The sequence below is a fragment of the Eretmochelys imbricata genome, chromosome 5 (assembly GCF_965152235.1).
Source record: "Eretmochelys imbricata isolate rEreImb1 chromosome 5, rEreImb1.hap1, whole genome shotgun sequence".
Lineage (NCBI taxonomy): Eukaryota > Metazoa > Chordata > Testudines > Cheloniidae > Eretmochelys > Eretmochelys imbricata.
In genome coordinates, this window is record NC_135576.1 from 108,757,995 (window position 1) to 108,775,352 (window position 17,358).

Here is a 17,358-nt window from a genome sequence, read left to right on the forward strand (position 1 = left end):
ATCCTTTTAAAGGACAGTTATGATCAAACAAATTACTACGCAAAAATTGCACTACACGCAATATATTTAAATCAGTATGAATTCTGAAAAAAGAAAAGGAGTACTTATGGCACCTTAGAGACTAACAAATTTATTTGAGCTGTAGCTCACGAAAGCTTATGCTCAAATAAATTTGTTAGTCTCTAAGGTGCCACAAGTACTCCTTTTCTTTTTGCGAATACAGACTAACACGGCTGCTACTCTGAAACCTATGAATTCTGAGACAGTTTTGCATACTAAATTATTATTTCAGTGATAAAATAAGTTTTTATGGTTTTTTCCCTTATATTGCTGTTAGCAACACTGCATAACCGGTATGAGGGGCACTCATCACAACAGGAGAGTGAATTGGATTATTTTCTGTTTGTACATGAGTAACAGAATTAACAAGTGGAAAAGCAAGTTTTTTTAAACACATACTGGTGGTGATGCATTAATCCAAAAGAACCCATCTAACTCTTAGATTGCAAGGTGAATTTGCAAATTTTGTAATTGGAAAATCCATATTTACAAGTAATGTGAGAAAATATATAGAAGTCATGAAGATACGCACAAAACACCACAATGTCATTTTTACAGTCATATTGCTCTTTAAAATGCATCAACTTTGGTTCAAAGAAAAATAATTACAATATTTAATTAACATTAAGGATTGCGTATATGTAGTTATTAAAAGTAGATACTGTGTATGCCTACCAGGTTACTAACAAAACCCTTTAGGGAAGACACTTGCTGTAAATTTTTCTAGTGCTTGGGGCTTTCTACTTCTATTTTTATTTTATTATATCTCACCAAAAGTATAACATTTCTCCAAATAATCATGAAGCGTTTCTAAGCAGTGGAAGTTCTTGCTGTGAAAACCACCAGCTACAACTGTTGCAATTTTAGATTTGTAATGAGAATCCCTTCTCTCTCTCCCTAACAAAACTTCTCCTTGCCCTTTCAGAAAGCTGTGTTACTCCGGGATGTGTGCACACAGTAGGGTTGCCAATTTTGGTTGGATGTATTCCTGGAGATTTCATCACATGACATAATCGTTTATTAGAGATTAATCTTTAATTCCGGGAGGGTTGGCAACCCTAGTGCCAGAAGAAAAGGAGTACTTGTGGCACCTTAGAGACTAACCAATTTATTTGAGCATGAGCTTTCGTGCGCTACAGCTCACTTCATCGGATGCATACCGTGGAAACTGCAGCAGACTTTATATACACACAGAGAACATGAAACAATACCTCCTCCCACCCCACTGTCCTGCTGGTAATAGCTTATCTAAAGTGATCATCAAGTTGGGCCATTTCCAGCACAAATCCAGGTTTTCTCACCCTCCACACCCCCCCACACAAACTCACTCTCCTGCTATTACCAGGAGAATAATAGCAGGTGAGTGAGTTTGTGTGGGGGGGGGTGGAGGGTGAGAAAACCTGGATTTGTGCTGGAAATGGCCCAACTTGATGATCACTTTAGATAAGCTATTACCAGCAGGACAGTGGGGTGGGAGGAGGTATTGTTTCATGTTCTCTGTGTGTATATAAAGTCTTCTGCAGTTTCCACGGTATGCATCCGATGAAGTGAGCTGTAGCTCACGAAAGCTCATGCTCAAATAAATTGGTTAGTCTCTAAGGTGCCACAAGTACTCCTTTTCTTTTTGCGAATACAGACTAACACGGCTGTTACTCTGAAACCTAGTGCCAGACAACTCTTTTCCTAACCCACCCTATCCTGCCCATTTCAATTAATGATGCCTTAAATCCAGTGTTTGTTCATTAGAATTACCTTCAAGATGATGAATTGTGATGTGATGAACACTGGATTATAAAATCACCAAATGAGTCAGGCAAGCAGAGAAATCACGTCAATAAATTTTTTTATACACAGTAATCAGAAATGTTTATATGAAATATGGATAGTTTAAGGGGTTTGTAGCAAAATCAATAATTTATTTTTAAAGCTTGCCTTCACACAACAGTTCCCTTAAAACTCAGGTCCCACCACACATTTTGAAAAGTGCAGGAAATAAACTTTGCTACAGTAGTTAGAATTCAATTTCTCAGTAAAAGAGAGAGCATCTAAGGGTATACACAGGCAATTGCCAGGCATAACGGTGACTGCTGTACCAGCACCTAGTTAGGCCCTGAGATAGGGCAAAATCTTATGCACATGCTTAACTTTACAAAGCAAGTAATCCTACTGATGTCAATGGGGCTATTCATAATGTGTGACATTAGGCATGTGCATTAATCTGCACAGAACTGACGTTCTTCTCTGCAAAATGTTTTTGAATACTTTAAGCAAGTGCAATAGTACACAAATCAAAACTATCCCCTTTATTATTATTCTTCATTTTATAGCAGTGCATAAAGGCCACAACCAAAGCGGGTGCTAGGAATATCAGAAGGGCCGTACTGGGTCAGACCAATGGTCCATCTAGTCCAGTATCCTGTATTCCAACACTAGCCAGTGCCAAATGCGTCAGACAGAATGAACAGAACAGGGCCCTGTCGGCCAGCCCCCACATCTGGCAGTCAGAGGTTTAGGGAAACACAGAGCATAGGGATGCATCCCTGACCATCTTGACTAATAACTATCCATGGACCTATCCTCCATAGGATCACAGAAGATTAGGGTTGGAAGAGACTTCCGGAGGTCATCTAGTTCATGAACTCCCCCTCCCCCCCATTAGCTATACTTTTGGCCTTTACAACATCCCATGGCAATGAATTCCACAGGTTGACTGTGCGTTGTGTGAGACAGTACTTTCTCATGCTTGTTTTAAACCTGCTGCCTATTATATTTCATTGACCCTGGTTCTTGGGTTATGAAGTGGTAAATAAGACTCCCCAATAACTTTCTCCATCGCATTTATGATTTTGCACTCCTCTATTATAGCCCCTTAGTCATTTCTTTTCTAAGCTGAACTGTCCCAATCTTTTTAGTCTCTCCTTGTATGGAAGCTGTTCCCGAGCCCTAATAATTTTTGCTGCCCTTCTTTGTACTTTTTCCAATTATAATATACCTTTTTTTAGATGGGGCAACCAGAAGTGCATGCCAGAACAACCAGTAATCAAGATGTGGGCATACCATGGATTTATACATATAATAGCATTATGATATTTTCCATCTTTTTATGTATCCCTTTCTTAATGGCTCCTGACAGACTGTTAGCGTTTTTGACTGCTGATGCACTCTGAAAAGATCTTTTCAGACAACTATCCAACATGACTCCAGGTTCGCTTTCATGAGTGGCAACAGCTAATTTAGACCCCATCAGTTTGTATGTATAGTTGGGATTAAAATTTCTGATTTGCATTACTTAGCATTTATCAACATGGAATTTCCTCTCACATTTTGTTCCCTCCCTTTCCTGTACAGTTTTGAGATCCCTTTGTAACCCTTCTCAGTCGGCTTTGGACTGAACTATCTTGAGTAATTTTGTATCATCTGCAAATTTTGTCACATCAACGTTCACCCCCTTTTCCAGAGCATTTATGAATACGTTGAATGGCACTGGTCCCAGTATAGATCCTTGGGGAACCCCGCTATTTACTCTCTCTGCTGTGAAAACTGAACGTTTATTCCTATTCTTTGTTTCCTATCCTTTAACCAGTTACTGATCCACAAGAGGACCTTCCCTCTTATTCCAGGACTGATTTCTTTGCTTAAGAGTCTTTGCTGTGGGACCTTGCCAAAGGCTTTCTGAAAGTTCAAGTACATGATATCCACTGGATCACTCTGGTCCACATGCACATTGACTCCATTAAAGAATTCTAATAGATTCGTGAGGCATGATTTCCCTTTACAAAAGGTATGTTCACACTTTCTCAACATATTGTGTCATCTATGTCTTTCATAATTCTGTTCTTTACTATAGTTTCAACCAATTCGCCTGCTACTGAAATTAGGATTACCAGCCTGTAATTGCCAGGATCACCTCTGCAGCCTTTTTAAAAAAATCAGCACTACGTTAGCTATCCTCCAGTCATCTAGTACAGAGACTTAAGCACTAGGTTACATACCACAGTTAGTAGTTCTGCCACTTCATATTTGAATTCTTTCAGAACTCTTGGGTGAATACCTTCTGGTCCTGGTGACTTACTATTGTTTAATTTATTAATTTGTTTAAAAATCTCCTCTGACACCTCAATCTGGGACAGTTCCTCAGATTTGTCACCTAAAAAGAATGGATCAGATGTGGGAATCTCCTTCCCATCCTCTGCACTGAAGATGAATGCTAAGAATTCTTTTAGCTTCTCCAATGCAGCCTTATCTTCTCTGGATGCTTCTTTAGCACCTTGACTGTTCAATGGCCTCACTGATTGTTGGGCAGGGTCCCTGCTTCTTTTTGCCTCTGCTTTTTTTAATCTGTTGTTCAGCCATGGTGTCATTTTTTAAAAATTTATTATTATTATTATTTGGGGCATACATTTAGTTTGAGCCTCTATTATGGTGTTTTTAAGTAGTTTTCATGTAGCTTGCAGACATTTCACTCTTGTGACTGTTCCTTTTAATTTCCATTGAAATAGCTTCCTCGTTTTTGTGTTGTTCCCTTTCTGGAAGTAAAATGTTACCGTGGGAAATTACTAAACACACTGGAAGAGAGGCAGAGAGATTCTTTACAGCTATTCAGAGATGACTCTGGCTGAGTTGTTCAGAGGCTTTGTAGACACTAACAAAAACGGATTCCTATTTATCAGCTATGGAAATATTCAAAAATTAATAGAAGTCTTTTTCCATCTACACAGAAAATATAATGCACCTTTTATTAAACAATATTTAATTCAAGTGAAATGTGCAACATTGAAAGCTCTGAAGAGTGAAGTCATCTATCCAGGAAACACACTAGGGACAGCAACATTTCAACCTTCCCCAAAGCATCCTGCTAACATACACTAAGCCAAGGATCGGCAACCTTTGGCACGCGGCCCGTCAGGGAAATCCACTGGTGGGCTGGGATGGTTTGTTTACCTGCAGCGGCCGCAGGTTCAGCCGTGGTTCACCATTCCAGGCCAATGGGGGCTGTGGGAAGCGGTGCAGGCTGACGGATGTGCTGGCCGCCGCTTCCCACAGCCCCCGTTGGCCTGGCACAGCGAACTGCGGCCAGTGGGAGTTGTGATTGGCTGAACCTGTGGATGCTGCAGGTAAACAAACCATCCGGGCCTGCCAGCAGATTTCCCTGGCGGGCCCCATGCCAAAGGTTGCCAATCCTTGCACTAAGCCTACCCTGGAAGGGCCACATCTTGGCCCCAGTATAAAATAACTACCTCCAAACAATTAACACAGGCAGAAAGGATGGGGACTAATTACGCTAAAACCATTAAGACCAACATGGGAGCAGCTTTTTGGCACGTCTAGCCATGAATGAATTGGAATTAGTGACCTGGAGTACCAGGCTCAGCAGGACTCCCACCTTTTGGAGGCTTTGGGAAACACCCCTGTGACCCTGACCAGTACCCTACCCAGGGGACCCTCGCAACCACCATATCTGCATCCACTGCCACCCCCACTCCCGCGCTCCCCCCACCAGCCAGCCCCCCCACTCCCGCGCTCCGCCCTCTCGCCCACCCCTCCCACTCCCACTCACGCGCTGCCCCCGACCACCCACACTCAAGCGCTCCCCCCCGCACCAGACCAGCCCGCCCCTGCCTCAGCCCCCAGACTCCTCCTGGCACCCCCACCCTCGCAGAATCCCCTGGGAATGCCCACAGCGCCCCCTCCTCGCACAAGGCAGAACTGACCCGTACGCGGGGGCTAAACCGTCCCCGCAGAGCCACTCCGACCGCTCCCGCGCTCACCCAACCGCCAGCCGCAGACTCTATCTCTGTCGGTTTCCACCACCTTCCGCTTCCGCTTCCGCAGGATTCTACGCCTGCGCGCACGGAGGGCGACGGTTCGCTGAGTAGGGACACACTCAGAGCCGCGGCCAAACGCGCTGAGGGCGGGAGTGCGCCCTGCTGGCCCCTGGGTACGTTCTACTCCCGGCCCGCGCGCGCTCCTTTCGCCCGCGCGCCCTTCCCTGTCCTCAGCCGCGGCAGACGTGGGGGTGGCGTGATATGTGGGGCAAGCCCCTGTGACAAACCTCCCCAAAATAATGAGACTGGCTTAAAAAAATCACAGGATTAAGAGACATAATATAGTTGGGTTTCTTTTTTATTTGTTTTCTGCCTTTTGAGCCATTTGGGTACATTCAGGTGGCAGTATCTTTTCTCTGCAATCGTGAGGACTATAAACTAACCAGTTTGAAATGAAAGCTGAGGTTTTCATGTAATCACTTGACTCCAGGAGTTGGGGCTTTAAGAAAAACACCAAATAATGAGAGACCTTTAAAATCATGAGGAGCAGGAACAGTCCTACTTCAGGCTTGCAGTATATGCACTCCCACATGAAAGCTATGCATGCACAAATGTCCTCTTTCTCTCTTGAATACCTCTGCTTGTATTCATTGCATTCCTCTTGTGGGAGGAAGAGAAAAAATGTGTTTATTCATGGACAACAAGGAATAATGTTTTTTAATTGTCATGTAGGACTCTGACAGACACGTTACAGATGTGACTGAGAAATAAGATCTGCTGCTTAAGGTAGAACAGAAAAAAGTTTTAACCAACAGCTGAATTAATACACTATAGCAGATCACACTGGGGATTCTATATTTATCTTCTCTGGCTTCCATATTAAGTTTGCTCAGGTTACAGGTCTAAAGATTAATATTCCAACTACCAGCATTCTTGATGTGGAAAACAAGCTTATTATTATTATTATTGTCACTTTTTTGATCACTTCAGAATGGGCTTTACTCACAAAAAATGGGGCAAAAAGGGAAGTGGAAAAACCTGAAGAAACCTCTTTTGTCCAGATTTTGCTGAAATGCTATTTCCCGAATACTGATTTAAATCTTAAATTGATCCTCCTTCCTCCCCCCCACATTAAACGTCAGTAGTACCCTGAAATGTATATACATTCCCAAATTAAAAAATAAGATAAATCTGCATCTCTCCCTTTGCTTCCACAAAGTCACCCTCTGATTTTACAGTGAGATGGCGCCACCTTAGATAAACTCAGTGCCTCAATCTGTATCTCTGGCCAGCATATTGGGCTTGATGAATTGAACAAAGGATTCCCTTATGAGACTGTGGGAGGACATTTTTATTTTTAAAAGTTAATTCTATCCAGAGATGGATTAGTGATGGCTAATTGCCACAGGCAGCTCGTAATGGACAGCAGTTTCCGCATTCCCATCTGGGAATCATGCCTTGAACACCCATAGCTGAAGCACATGCATGATCTTTTGGCTATCTAGAGTCATGCCCATCTGTTTGAGTGGCAGGAGTCCCACTCCAAATTGGTCTTATTCTTGCCCTGAAGCACAGATCCTACATAATAATGGATGAATGGGCAGCCTGAAAAATATTATAATGATCATCTCTTTTACAGGAAGCTCTTCTTTAACACCACTAAACACTGAGGACACATACCTCTTTGAACTTGATTATTGTTGTTGACATGTATATGCCAAAAAGAGAATATCTGAGAAGTAAAGATGAATTAGAATTCACAAGGATTTCAAGCTTTCATCAAGACTTTATTGCAGGATAAGGTGACCACTCATCCTAATTTGCTCAAGATTGTCGGTCATATTGTTCAGGATATTTTCTAATGTACCAAGTCAATGCTGCTCTGATGTAAGCGTGTATGTTCTTAGCTGGGATTAGGGATTGTATGGTGACCGAATGCGGCCTATTTCAATGACAGTGGAAATATTAACAAGCAGCCTGTACATTTCCCTAAGACCAGGCAATATTGAAAAGGATCTGATTTATGGTACAACACTGGGGTGAATAGAGGATGGGCACATGTGTGAAAGAGACTACAAAGATGGCTATGAAAAATAGCCCCATGGCAAAGGGCCAATATGTAAGTCACTTCCATGTACAACAGACATGGCAGAGGGTTCATGACAGCTGCATAACGACACAAGGACAGAAAAGGAGAAGGAGGATTTGGGGAATAAAAATGCAAGACAAATAAAAGGGAGGGACAGTCAGACAAATGGCAGCTTTCTCTCTACCGGGGGAAAAAAGCTGGCCAAAGTTAGTGAAAATACATATGAGATCATGGCAAAAAGATTTTCCCTTTTCCGGAGCAAACACTGGAGTATTGTTCTAGTCTGAAAATGGCTATGTAAAATGCCACCTTCTTACTCAATAGTTCTGCTTTCTCTTCTATCAGATCTGCTAACTTTATTTACTAAAATTAGTTTTTACTGTGATTTGCTCATTTTAGCCTTATAGAGCAAACACAGCTCTTTGGGAGAGTGAGCTGTAGTGTATTCTGGCTTGCTCATCAACAGAACTGTAAATTCCAGGTGCAGAATCTTTGGCTGGTGGTGATTTATGAACCAGAAAGAACCCAGCCTAATTTTCCATTTCCGAATTGAATATGCAGGGATCAGAGTAAGAATCACACCCTCTATCCTACTGCTGATGTTTTTACCTGAGTAGATTTGTTGTGTGTGTCATTGAGAAACAATAAATAGATATGGAACCCCCATTTTACATAGTCTCTAAAGTAGAGCTGTATCTAAAGTAATATTAGCTTTGTTGCACACATCTTTCCATGCCTGTTTGGAACTGTGCAGCAGACCAGCATGGATTAGTTCATAAGTAATGTATTTTGCAATGAAAAAACCTGCAAAGCAGAAACAGCTCATTTCTGTGGTTTCAGAATATTGCACAGTAGTGCAGAACCCTTCTTGGAGTTCCCTGATGTCTGTGTTGTGGTGTTGCTGTTGTTATTTATAAATTACCACAGGAGCCACCAGCTGTCATCATAAAATTTTTATTGGCACTCTGTAAATATTAAATCAGCATGCTAAAATCATGCCATGTGCAGTGGCAGCTGATGCTCTCTTACGGAGGTCACATGCAAGAGAGAGGATTGCATTATGACTCCCATGATTCTTTCTTACTGCCTATAAGTCCTGTACTTCATGAGGATATATTTCAATATTAAATCTAGGTCCAGTCATACCCCTCCCATCCTTGTGCAGAATGGACTCTGTGCACAGAACTCACTCCTCTCGCATGAAGAGGGAAATCTGCTGCATATACAGCACCATCCTCCTCTTCCTGGATCCTGCTAAATTCTGAATGAAACTCTGCGTTACCACTTCTCCTTTTTGCAGTAACCCCTTTCCTGGTTTCTTTGCAAACCTCATTAACATATATAATAGACAGTCTAATATTAGACTGGTAGCCAAATTCCTCAGGACACAAAGTGCCACGTTCTTGATTCACATTCTTGATGCACCAAGGAGGCTTTCATTTGTGACATCAGATGCTAGAAATAGGATGCTAGAAATGGGGCTTGACATTTTCATGGGCGTGAAGACCTGTTGGTCACCATGGCATGTGATGTAATGATGTCACACATTGAGATGTGGATGATGATTTTATTTTGACAGTGGAGACACTGAAGGGAAGAAAAGAAAGGAGCCTGTAGAATTCTACCTCTCTCTGACCCAGGAGCTAGGGTGAGGTGAGGAGGTGAGAGGAAGGTGAGGAAAATACCCCTCGGATGGAATGTGCAGAACTTTGGCTTCTTGCTGGAGAAAATATGAAAGCCTGCTGCCCTGTGGAGTCTGGAGAGGGAGGGCTATGCCAGGCCAGTGGACAGCCTGGAGTTTGGGGGGTTAATTTCCAGCGGGGTTCAAAAGCAGCTCAGGGAGGTATTGCTAGTTGGGCTCTAATTAAGTACAGAGGAGCCTATTAAACCCAAACACTTTTACCTAGGAGAAAGGGGTGAGTTTGAACAGTGTGCTAGTTCATATTTTGTCTTTACCTGTTACATTTTGTCATTAGCTTGGATTGTAAGATCCTTGCAGCAGGGTTTCTCTCTTTCTATGTATGTATAGCACCTAGCACAATTGGGCTTCAGTCTCAGGTGGTGCCTTGAGCTGCTATTGCAAGGAATGCTGCTGGAGACTTCTGTTAAGTTGAAGTCAATTTTGATCAAACCAGCACACATACAGTAACCTAACCACCGCCCTGAAGAAAATGATCTTGTGTTCAAATGTGACTGTCTGCTATCCTTTCTCTTTCATTATGCTGCCTCTCATCCTGCAGCTGCTACAGTCTCCTCTCTTCTTCCGAGCAGCCAGGTTGGAAAGGTATTGGTGTAGCTGATGTTACAATGGTTCTGCATCAGCAGATGGTTTGTTCTCATAACAATGCATTGTTAAACGAACCTAAACAAGAGCAAACACAAAGACAGCACAAAATACTGCATGCAACATCAGATTTCATTAGCTATGTAGTAGGCGAGGCAGATTTTAGGTATCAGTATAATTTTGTGAGAAAAGAGGATTATGGGCCGGTGTTTGACATAAGACTGTTGTTAATGCATTTGATTATTAAATTCTCAATTAAGAAAATAGTTTCTCCATAAGGTAGTGTTTTCCTAAAGGCAATTAAAATAGCCAGAACCTCCACGTGTTTATTTTTAGGTATGTTGTCCACAGTTCAAACGGTCACAAATTAAAATAGAATGGAGAACTTCTGAAATATTTACAAATTTCAAATATGATTCAATGGAAGTTGCTAAGGGCTCTTTATGACCAATGTACACTTGTCCTCTTTCATAGAGCAAAGTCCTGTTAGCATCTTGGCATAACTTGCTCCTAATATAGAATTTTTAAAGACTCTGAAATCTGATCCAATTAACACATTCTTGATATTGCAGAATATAGTGCTAATTATATGCAACTGACCTCTGCGGGTTAATTAAACAGTCACCCAAAAAACTATAGCACTAATCTAATTAGCAGTTACTACAGCTGTCATTATCTCTTTGCACCTACTTTTAAGTGGTGCAAATTCACATCAAGGACCAAATCCTGAAAACTCTCCACATGCTGAACTCCCTTTGACTTCAGTGGTACTTCTGCACACAGAGGACTTGCAAGATTGGGAAGTAGGCCCAACAAGTACAGTGTGCATCCTCAGTATGGCCAACCCAAAGGTTACATTAAAATATCATGAGTCAGGCCCCACAAAATCATGAGTTAGATTAAAAAAAAGTGGGGTTCTTTTTGTTTGCCTTCTTGTTTTTGAGCCTTTAAAGTACACTAAAGTCACATCTTCTTCATTTTTCTTCAGCCAGGTGGGCTAGACACTTTTTGAAAAAACGAAAGCTGAGATTCTCGTATATTCACATGACTCCAGGAGCTGGGGCTTTAAGAGAAAATACCAATTACTGTCAGATGCACAATAACCTAGTAACACTATGACAATGGCTTGATGACATTCTCTGTTTTCTCAGAATTTTGCCTGTCAGTGGGAGTTAAGTCTGGGAATACCGACGTTTTGTTTATTTTGAGGGAATAACTTTTCTTCCTGAACTTGGTTTAAAATGAACACTAATGAGAGTTGCACAGCTACAATGTTGCATGGTGAGATAAAGGGGTGCAGAGGCATTCCATGATCACAAAAAAACTGGGAATTCACTTTTTGCTTAGGTCTCCCACATGTAGACAGTGTGTGGAATAATGAAAAAATGGGGGGATAGAAGGCATAGTCAGGCACTCGCACTCAGAGAGAACATGGGAAACCATTAAATACAGTTACCTGGGAAGCAGAGGGGAATCCTGTGAGGAGACAAAAGCCTATATACCCAGTACTACTTCATGTTATGGAAAAATCATTTCTTCCTTTTGTTATAACCTGTGCCTACTAAAGCTCACAAATGAAGCCCTGGAGCAAACACCTGTGGCGAGAGACTTAATGGCAGATTGCTGGCTCACTTTCCCAGCTTACGCCTTGACAAAGTTGGTCACCATTATAAAACTCAGATGTAAAGTGTAAAATAAAATGTTATTAGGAACAACGCTTTTTAAACAGAGATCATGAACCTTTATCACTCTATATATTGCAGTTAAAACTATACCATATAATCAGTCCATTCATGGTTGGCCTGACACCATTTATACATTAGAGTCACTGGTGCAAAAGGAGAGGGAGGAAAGATTTGCATCTGGTACACCTTTTTTTTGTTATTATGATCTAGGTAATCTGCCTCTTTAAAAGCGGATTCATATATACAGGAGGATAATTGCACACTACTAATTATATGGCTGAATGAATTATGAACAAACTATTGCTACAATTCAGATCCAAGATCAGCAATTGAGCGGTCATTCAAACACAATTTTTAGTAAACATGTATTCAGAAGAGCTGTAGTCCAAGGATATGTTATTTATTTGTTTTTAAAGATAAGATTTACAATAGCACTGTAGTATGTGTGCAAAGGAACTCACTAGTACAGGGTGGTGATTGGCAGAATTACTTCTGATTTCCAACTCCCATCATCCAACAGTGAGCTGTTGGCAAGCCAGCAGCAGGGGGTCTGATCAGAAGGTCTAGGAATAATACAGGAACAGACTGCCTGGTGCTCCCAAGGGAGTCAGGAAGGGTTGGAAATTGGATGAAGTCTAGGGTTCTGAAAAGCAGCTAGAGGAACGGCTGGCTGGCTGGTGAGCCAGGGCTGCAAGAAGCAGCAGGAAGGAGAAGAGAAGCCAGAAGTTGGGCTAAGAGCCATGGGTGTTGAGTGAGCCAGGACTAGAATCAGGTCTGGTCTACATGGGATAGTTTTACTGGTTATACAGGCATAGTATACTGCTATAGTCTCCGGCACAGACACTCCTATTGTGGTGTTAGAGTGGCTTTTTGGTTTTGCTTGAACCCCTTCACAAGCAACATAAATGAAAACGAAAAAAGTCATTCATATCAGAGTAACTGTGTCCATAGGGAGTTATACCTGTGTAACTATCCATTTAAATTAACACCTTAGGTTATACCAAAAAACCCTCTCCCTTATAGACAAGGATAATTGACTATCCACAAAGCCCAAATTAGCCACCTCTCTTGTTGGTCAGTTAGCTCTAGAAATGTAAGGTACATTCCAAGCAGCAACAGCAAGGATGGCTGACACAGAGACACATAGGGAATCAAAGTGATTCAGGCATATGCCTCCTACTTACAAGGTTTTTATTAAGGGCCTGATTTTGGCTCACCACAGTTTTATATTGGTGTCATTCCACTGACTTCAATAGCATTACTTCTGATTGGTATCAGTGTGAGATCAGAATCAGGCCCTAAATGCTTTACAGAATAAGTCACAGTTAAAGCAAGTTACTTTACAAAAATGTTGGTTATAAATTTCAACCATAGGTTCATTTACTTTGCAAAAATAGCAGAACAATTAATCTCAACTTTCATAAACATTGTATTTTGCTCCTGAAAATTCATAACATTTTGTAAGTCGCCTTTCATTGAGTGGGGTATCCCTCAGACTTATTCATATAGCAAGTGAACATATTTAAATAATCACACTGCAGGGAAAGATCCTGTAAGTTACCCACATAGAGATGACAATAAAGTACACACAACACGTTCCATTCCTCCTTGTCACATTAGCGTCTATTTTGCACAGTAATGTAACTGAATTTTAAGAAACATCCTTGATCATTTAAAGTTGATTCTGGTAGCCTTATTCATCTGAATCATACCTTACTCTGTTGATTGTCCCATTGCAAGGTGTTACTGAACATGAATGACAGCAGCAAAACCAGTCCCTAAATGAGTATTTAATCTACCTCATTCCCACCCAGTTACTGAGCTGTCTTCAGCATCACCAGAAAGTCCTCCAGTGCAAATATGTCAACAACTAGGCAACTGCTTCATGCTTTCTAACATTTAAAAATACTCTATTGTTAGTAGTAAATGTTACACAAAGATTCTTTCTTATGTAATAGTAATAATATATAGGATCTGATTCTCCTCTTACACTGGTGTAAATCAGGACTGACTCCTTAGAAGTCGATGTCTAGATCAAAATCTGGCCCTTAGTGCCCATCTTCAAAGCATGTTATAACTATAATTTGATCATAACATTCATGGTTCAGGAAATACAGTCACAATAAACTTAATTATTAGTTTTGGATACTTCAGTGTTATTCCTTAACTGTATCTCATCTTCAACCCTGTTTATGCCATGGATATTTCTCAAAATTTCCCACCGTTGTTAGTGGTGGCTCACCTCCACCAGTGTTAGCAATACTGGGAATACCTGTTATAGATCAGGTCACCAATTGCTGCAAGCATTTTAAATAAAGATGCTCAGAAAATGCCCGTTGTTTTTAAGGGACATTTTTGTTCATAAAAAAACCAGACCATTTTGACCAAAATGAAAATCTTGAGCAACATTTTGTGTTTAGGTTGAAAAGTCCCACTACAATGAAAAAACGAAAACAAAAACGCATCAATGAAAATAATTAGACTAGCTCTATCTTTAAGTTGCATTGTTGCTTAGACTTAGATTTGTCTTCAGTGCAAAAACACTGTGTGATTTTATGTTGTGATAGCTAACTCAAGATCACCATCTCAGTGTAAAATGCTAGTGGAGACAAGGCACTGTAGTTTTACCTCAATGCAGCTAGTCAAGGTTAACCCCATGCGGGGGCTGACCTTGACTAGCTACATCACAGTAATAACCAACTGTGCTGTTACTACTCCACTGTTACATTGCGTTAGCTATCTCAGTGTAAAAAAACACACCTCTTTTTGCAGAGAAAAGTCTGGCTCTGAGCAGGTCTGATCAACATGGTGTTTAAAACAGTGGTGGCAGCTTTTGGATCATATGTGCTTGGGATCTCAACATTGCTGACAACAGTGGAACAGACCCAGTGTAGCAAGAATGGGACATTTTGAAGAGATTAGACTTCCACACCATGCTTCCCCCTCCCTCTCTTTCACACAGAGAAACATTTTGTACATTTCAGGTAACATTATACATGATGACAGGTTTCAGAGTAACAGCCGTGTTAGTCTGTATTTGCAAAAAGAAAAGGAGGACTTGTGGCACCTTAGAGACTAACCAATTTATTTGAGCAAAAGCTTTCGTGAGCTACAGCATCCAATGAAGTGAGCTGTAGCTCACGAAAGCTTATGCTCAAATAAATTGGTTAGTCTCTAAGGTGCCACAAGTCCTCCTTTTCTTTTTGATTATACATGATGTAAAGAGATAATCTACATCTTCACACAGTTGATGGAGGTATCTGACTAAAATCATAGTTATTTTTTCCTTGAAGATGCTAACGATTATGGAGTTTAAAGGTGCTTTTGAGCAGGTTAATTGTGCTCATATACATTTGAATTCAAGTCTGAATGTAGGGGTCCAATTTCAGAATCTTTAATCTTCTGAATCTCACACTTGCAATCCTCCACAATCATGACCACTTTAACCACAGCAACAGACCTGGTGCAGTTCAGCTCCAAGTGTTTCATGGTGAACTTGGTAGGCAAGCAGTGGGAACAAAAGGTGTAAAGACGATCTTCTGGGCCAGGGACATGAAAGGAACTACACTTCCCAAAGCACAGGTTGTTCTGCACCACCACCTTTTCACAGTTCTCATGCACAATACTCTGAAACAGCAAACAGATTGCAGTTACTATATAGCATTGGCATTGTAAACACTTGTTGGCCCTGATCCTCCATTCTTTGCACATTCAAAACTCCCATGGACTTTTCTGGAAGATGTAGACACAAAAATAATAGAAGATAGGGCTCATACAACTAATATATAAGTTTCTTCTCTTACTGTTAGTTACTGTAGCACTCACATCATTTAAAATTATTTTAAGTAGCAACAAAATTAAAACAAGAGAGTTCCTGATACAGTAAGTTACCTAGTGATATTTCCCACTTACTTGGATAGTGTTACTATAATATATACCTTTACATTTATGTATATTGTATTTGGTTCAAAGGGCCTTTATGTTTGAAAAATTACTACCAAGTTTGAGTCACGTCCATTATATTACGCACTAGTCTATGCTGGACGTTGTAACTTCTTTGACTAGAGTTTTTTTTAACAAACATAGTTATAAGCCCTTGTGTGGATGCAATTATATCAATATAAAGATGCCTTATTCCAGGATAGCTTATTCCACATCCCAGATTTGAATCAACTAACCTGATATAAGCACTTTTATACTGGTGTAACTTTGTCCACACTAGGAACAAGTTAATGCTTTAACAATACCAGTATAGTTAAAGTGGTACAATCTTCTAGTATAGACAAGGCTTTACTCCTCATTTTTAGTAGAATGGGTCAAGAATTTGAGTTTAGCCATAAAACCACAAACCAACCCCTGAATAACTGCACTGAGACTGATTGTATAAATAAACTTACTGTTCTTCCTGCTGTTCAGGCTAAATCACTGTATATTCATTACATTGGTTCCCAGACCTGTGCTCAGACAATGTGACTCATTGAACTAAAGCAAAAGTTTTCTTCAGTACCACTGGATGTCTATGAAGTGGTCTTGCTGCTAGCAAGTGGAATTGACCTGTATTTCCTTAGTCAGGGATTACAGATGACACATGAGAGTGGAGTTTGTGAAGGCAGAATAATGGGAGCAAATACTGCTATTGGGTCTCTTGCCTGAGACCTGTTCTTACCTGGGAAAAAGGCAGTGTCCTGCAGGTCTCCTGGTACATCTCGTTGGTCTTGATTGGCAAGACAACCTCCTCAGAAGCTGAATTTTTTTTTAACATGAAATGGTCCCAGAATTTTTTAGCATCTTTTCTGTAGGGGGGCTCAGCTTCCTTCTTGTTGACTGAGTGGGAAGGTAGGAAATGTCTCATGTTTTCAGAATGGGAGGTCTCTTTTGGTGCAGTCCAGCTTCCCTGATCTCGGTACACATCAAGCTCTACGTAGGGAAGGATAAATCTGGATGTTTTTTTTTCTCCTTGCTTCCTGCTCTCTGCTGCCAGCTCTGGGGCTGCTACAAATAAACTTGGTTCTTCTAGGATTTCTTCATAATCCATGAGATCTTGCACCAGCAACTTGCTAGGGTCCTCTCTTTCAAGTAAATCTTTATCTTGGTAGGAAAGGTGCTGAAGTCTCCTCCTCTTGTTCGTTTGCAGCTCTCCACCTTGTCCTGTTGCTCCAAGACCTGAGATCACAAGCAGTTGAAGCAACAGCAGAAACATGCTAATCTTACTTGTGTGGACTTTTAATTTAATCGTCCTGCAGTTTCAGGTGAGCAAAGGAAGCGGCATGTAGTCTGCTAGCTTTATAAATGAGACTGAAGCCATTCTGTGGATGCTGGGGGTTGGGGGGTACAAAGGGTAACCAGGGTAACCAGTTAAACTCATTTACTGTAGATTATAATTATGATAAGGGAATTTGTGTTAATTCAACCCATCTTTTACTCCTGGATGTGTGTATTAGAAGTTCCTATCTAAAACCTGGTTCCCCAGGGGGG

At 41.0% G+C, this 17,358-nt stretch overlaps 2 protein-coding genes across 5 annotated transcripts in view; both read right to left on the reverse strand.

The window, feature by feature from the left end:
* Window positions 1-5,884, reverse strand: part of ZDHHC21 (zDHHC palmitoyltransferase 21) — a 57,223-nt gene extending 51,339 nt beyond the window's left edge. Inside the window, exon 1 of one of the 4 annotated variants that reach the window (XM_077816443.1) lies at window positions 5,829-5,884. The gene's annotated coding sequence lies outside the window, so the exon portion shown is untranslated. Of the gene's footprint in view, window positions 1-5,771 lie in introns of all 4 variants that reach the window. The other 3 variants (XM_077816444.1, XM_077816442.1, XM_077816441.1) reach the window with 3 other exon arrangements.
* Window positions 5,885-15,216: 9,332 nt separating this feature from the next.
* CER1 (cerberus 1, DAN family BMP antagonist) lies at window positions 15,217-17,083 on the reverse strand. The gene is made up of 2 exons (XM_077817669.1): window positions 16,550-17,083; window positions 15,217-15,510 (listed from the first exon to the last, which is right to left on the reverse strand). Exons 1-2 carry the CDS (start codon window positions 17,081-17,083, stop codon window positions 15,217-15,219), a joined length of 828 nt encoding a protein of 275 aa, XP_077673795.1.
* Window positions 17,084-17,358: the final 275 nt, after the last annotated feature.

Bases quoted from the DNA above. Each gene is read 5' to 3' on its own strand.
- CER1 (XM_077817669.1), bottom strand. From the start codon at position 17,083: ATGTTTCTGCTGTTGCTTCAACTGCTTGTGATCTCAGGTCTTGGAGCA. The intron at 15,511-16,549 runs GTAAGAACAGGT...TTGCTGTTTCAG, and splicing joins GGACACTGCCTTTTTCCCAG to AGTATTGTGCATGAGAACTG.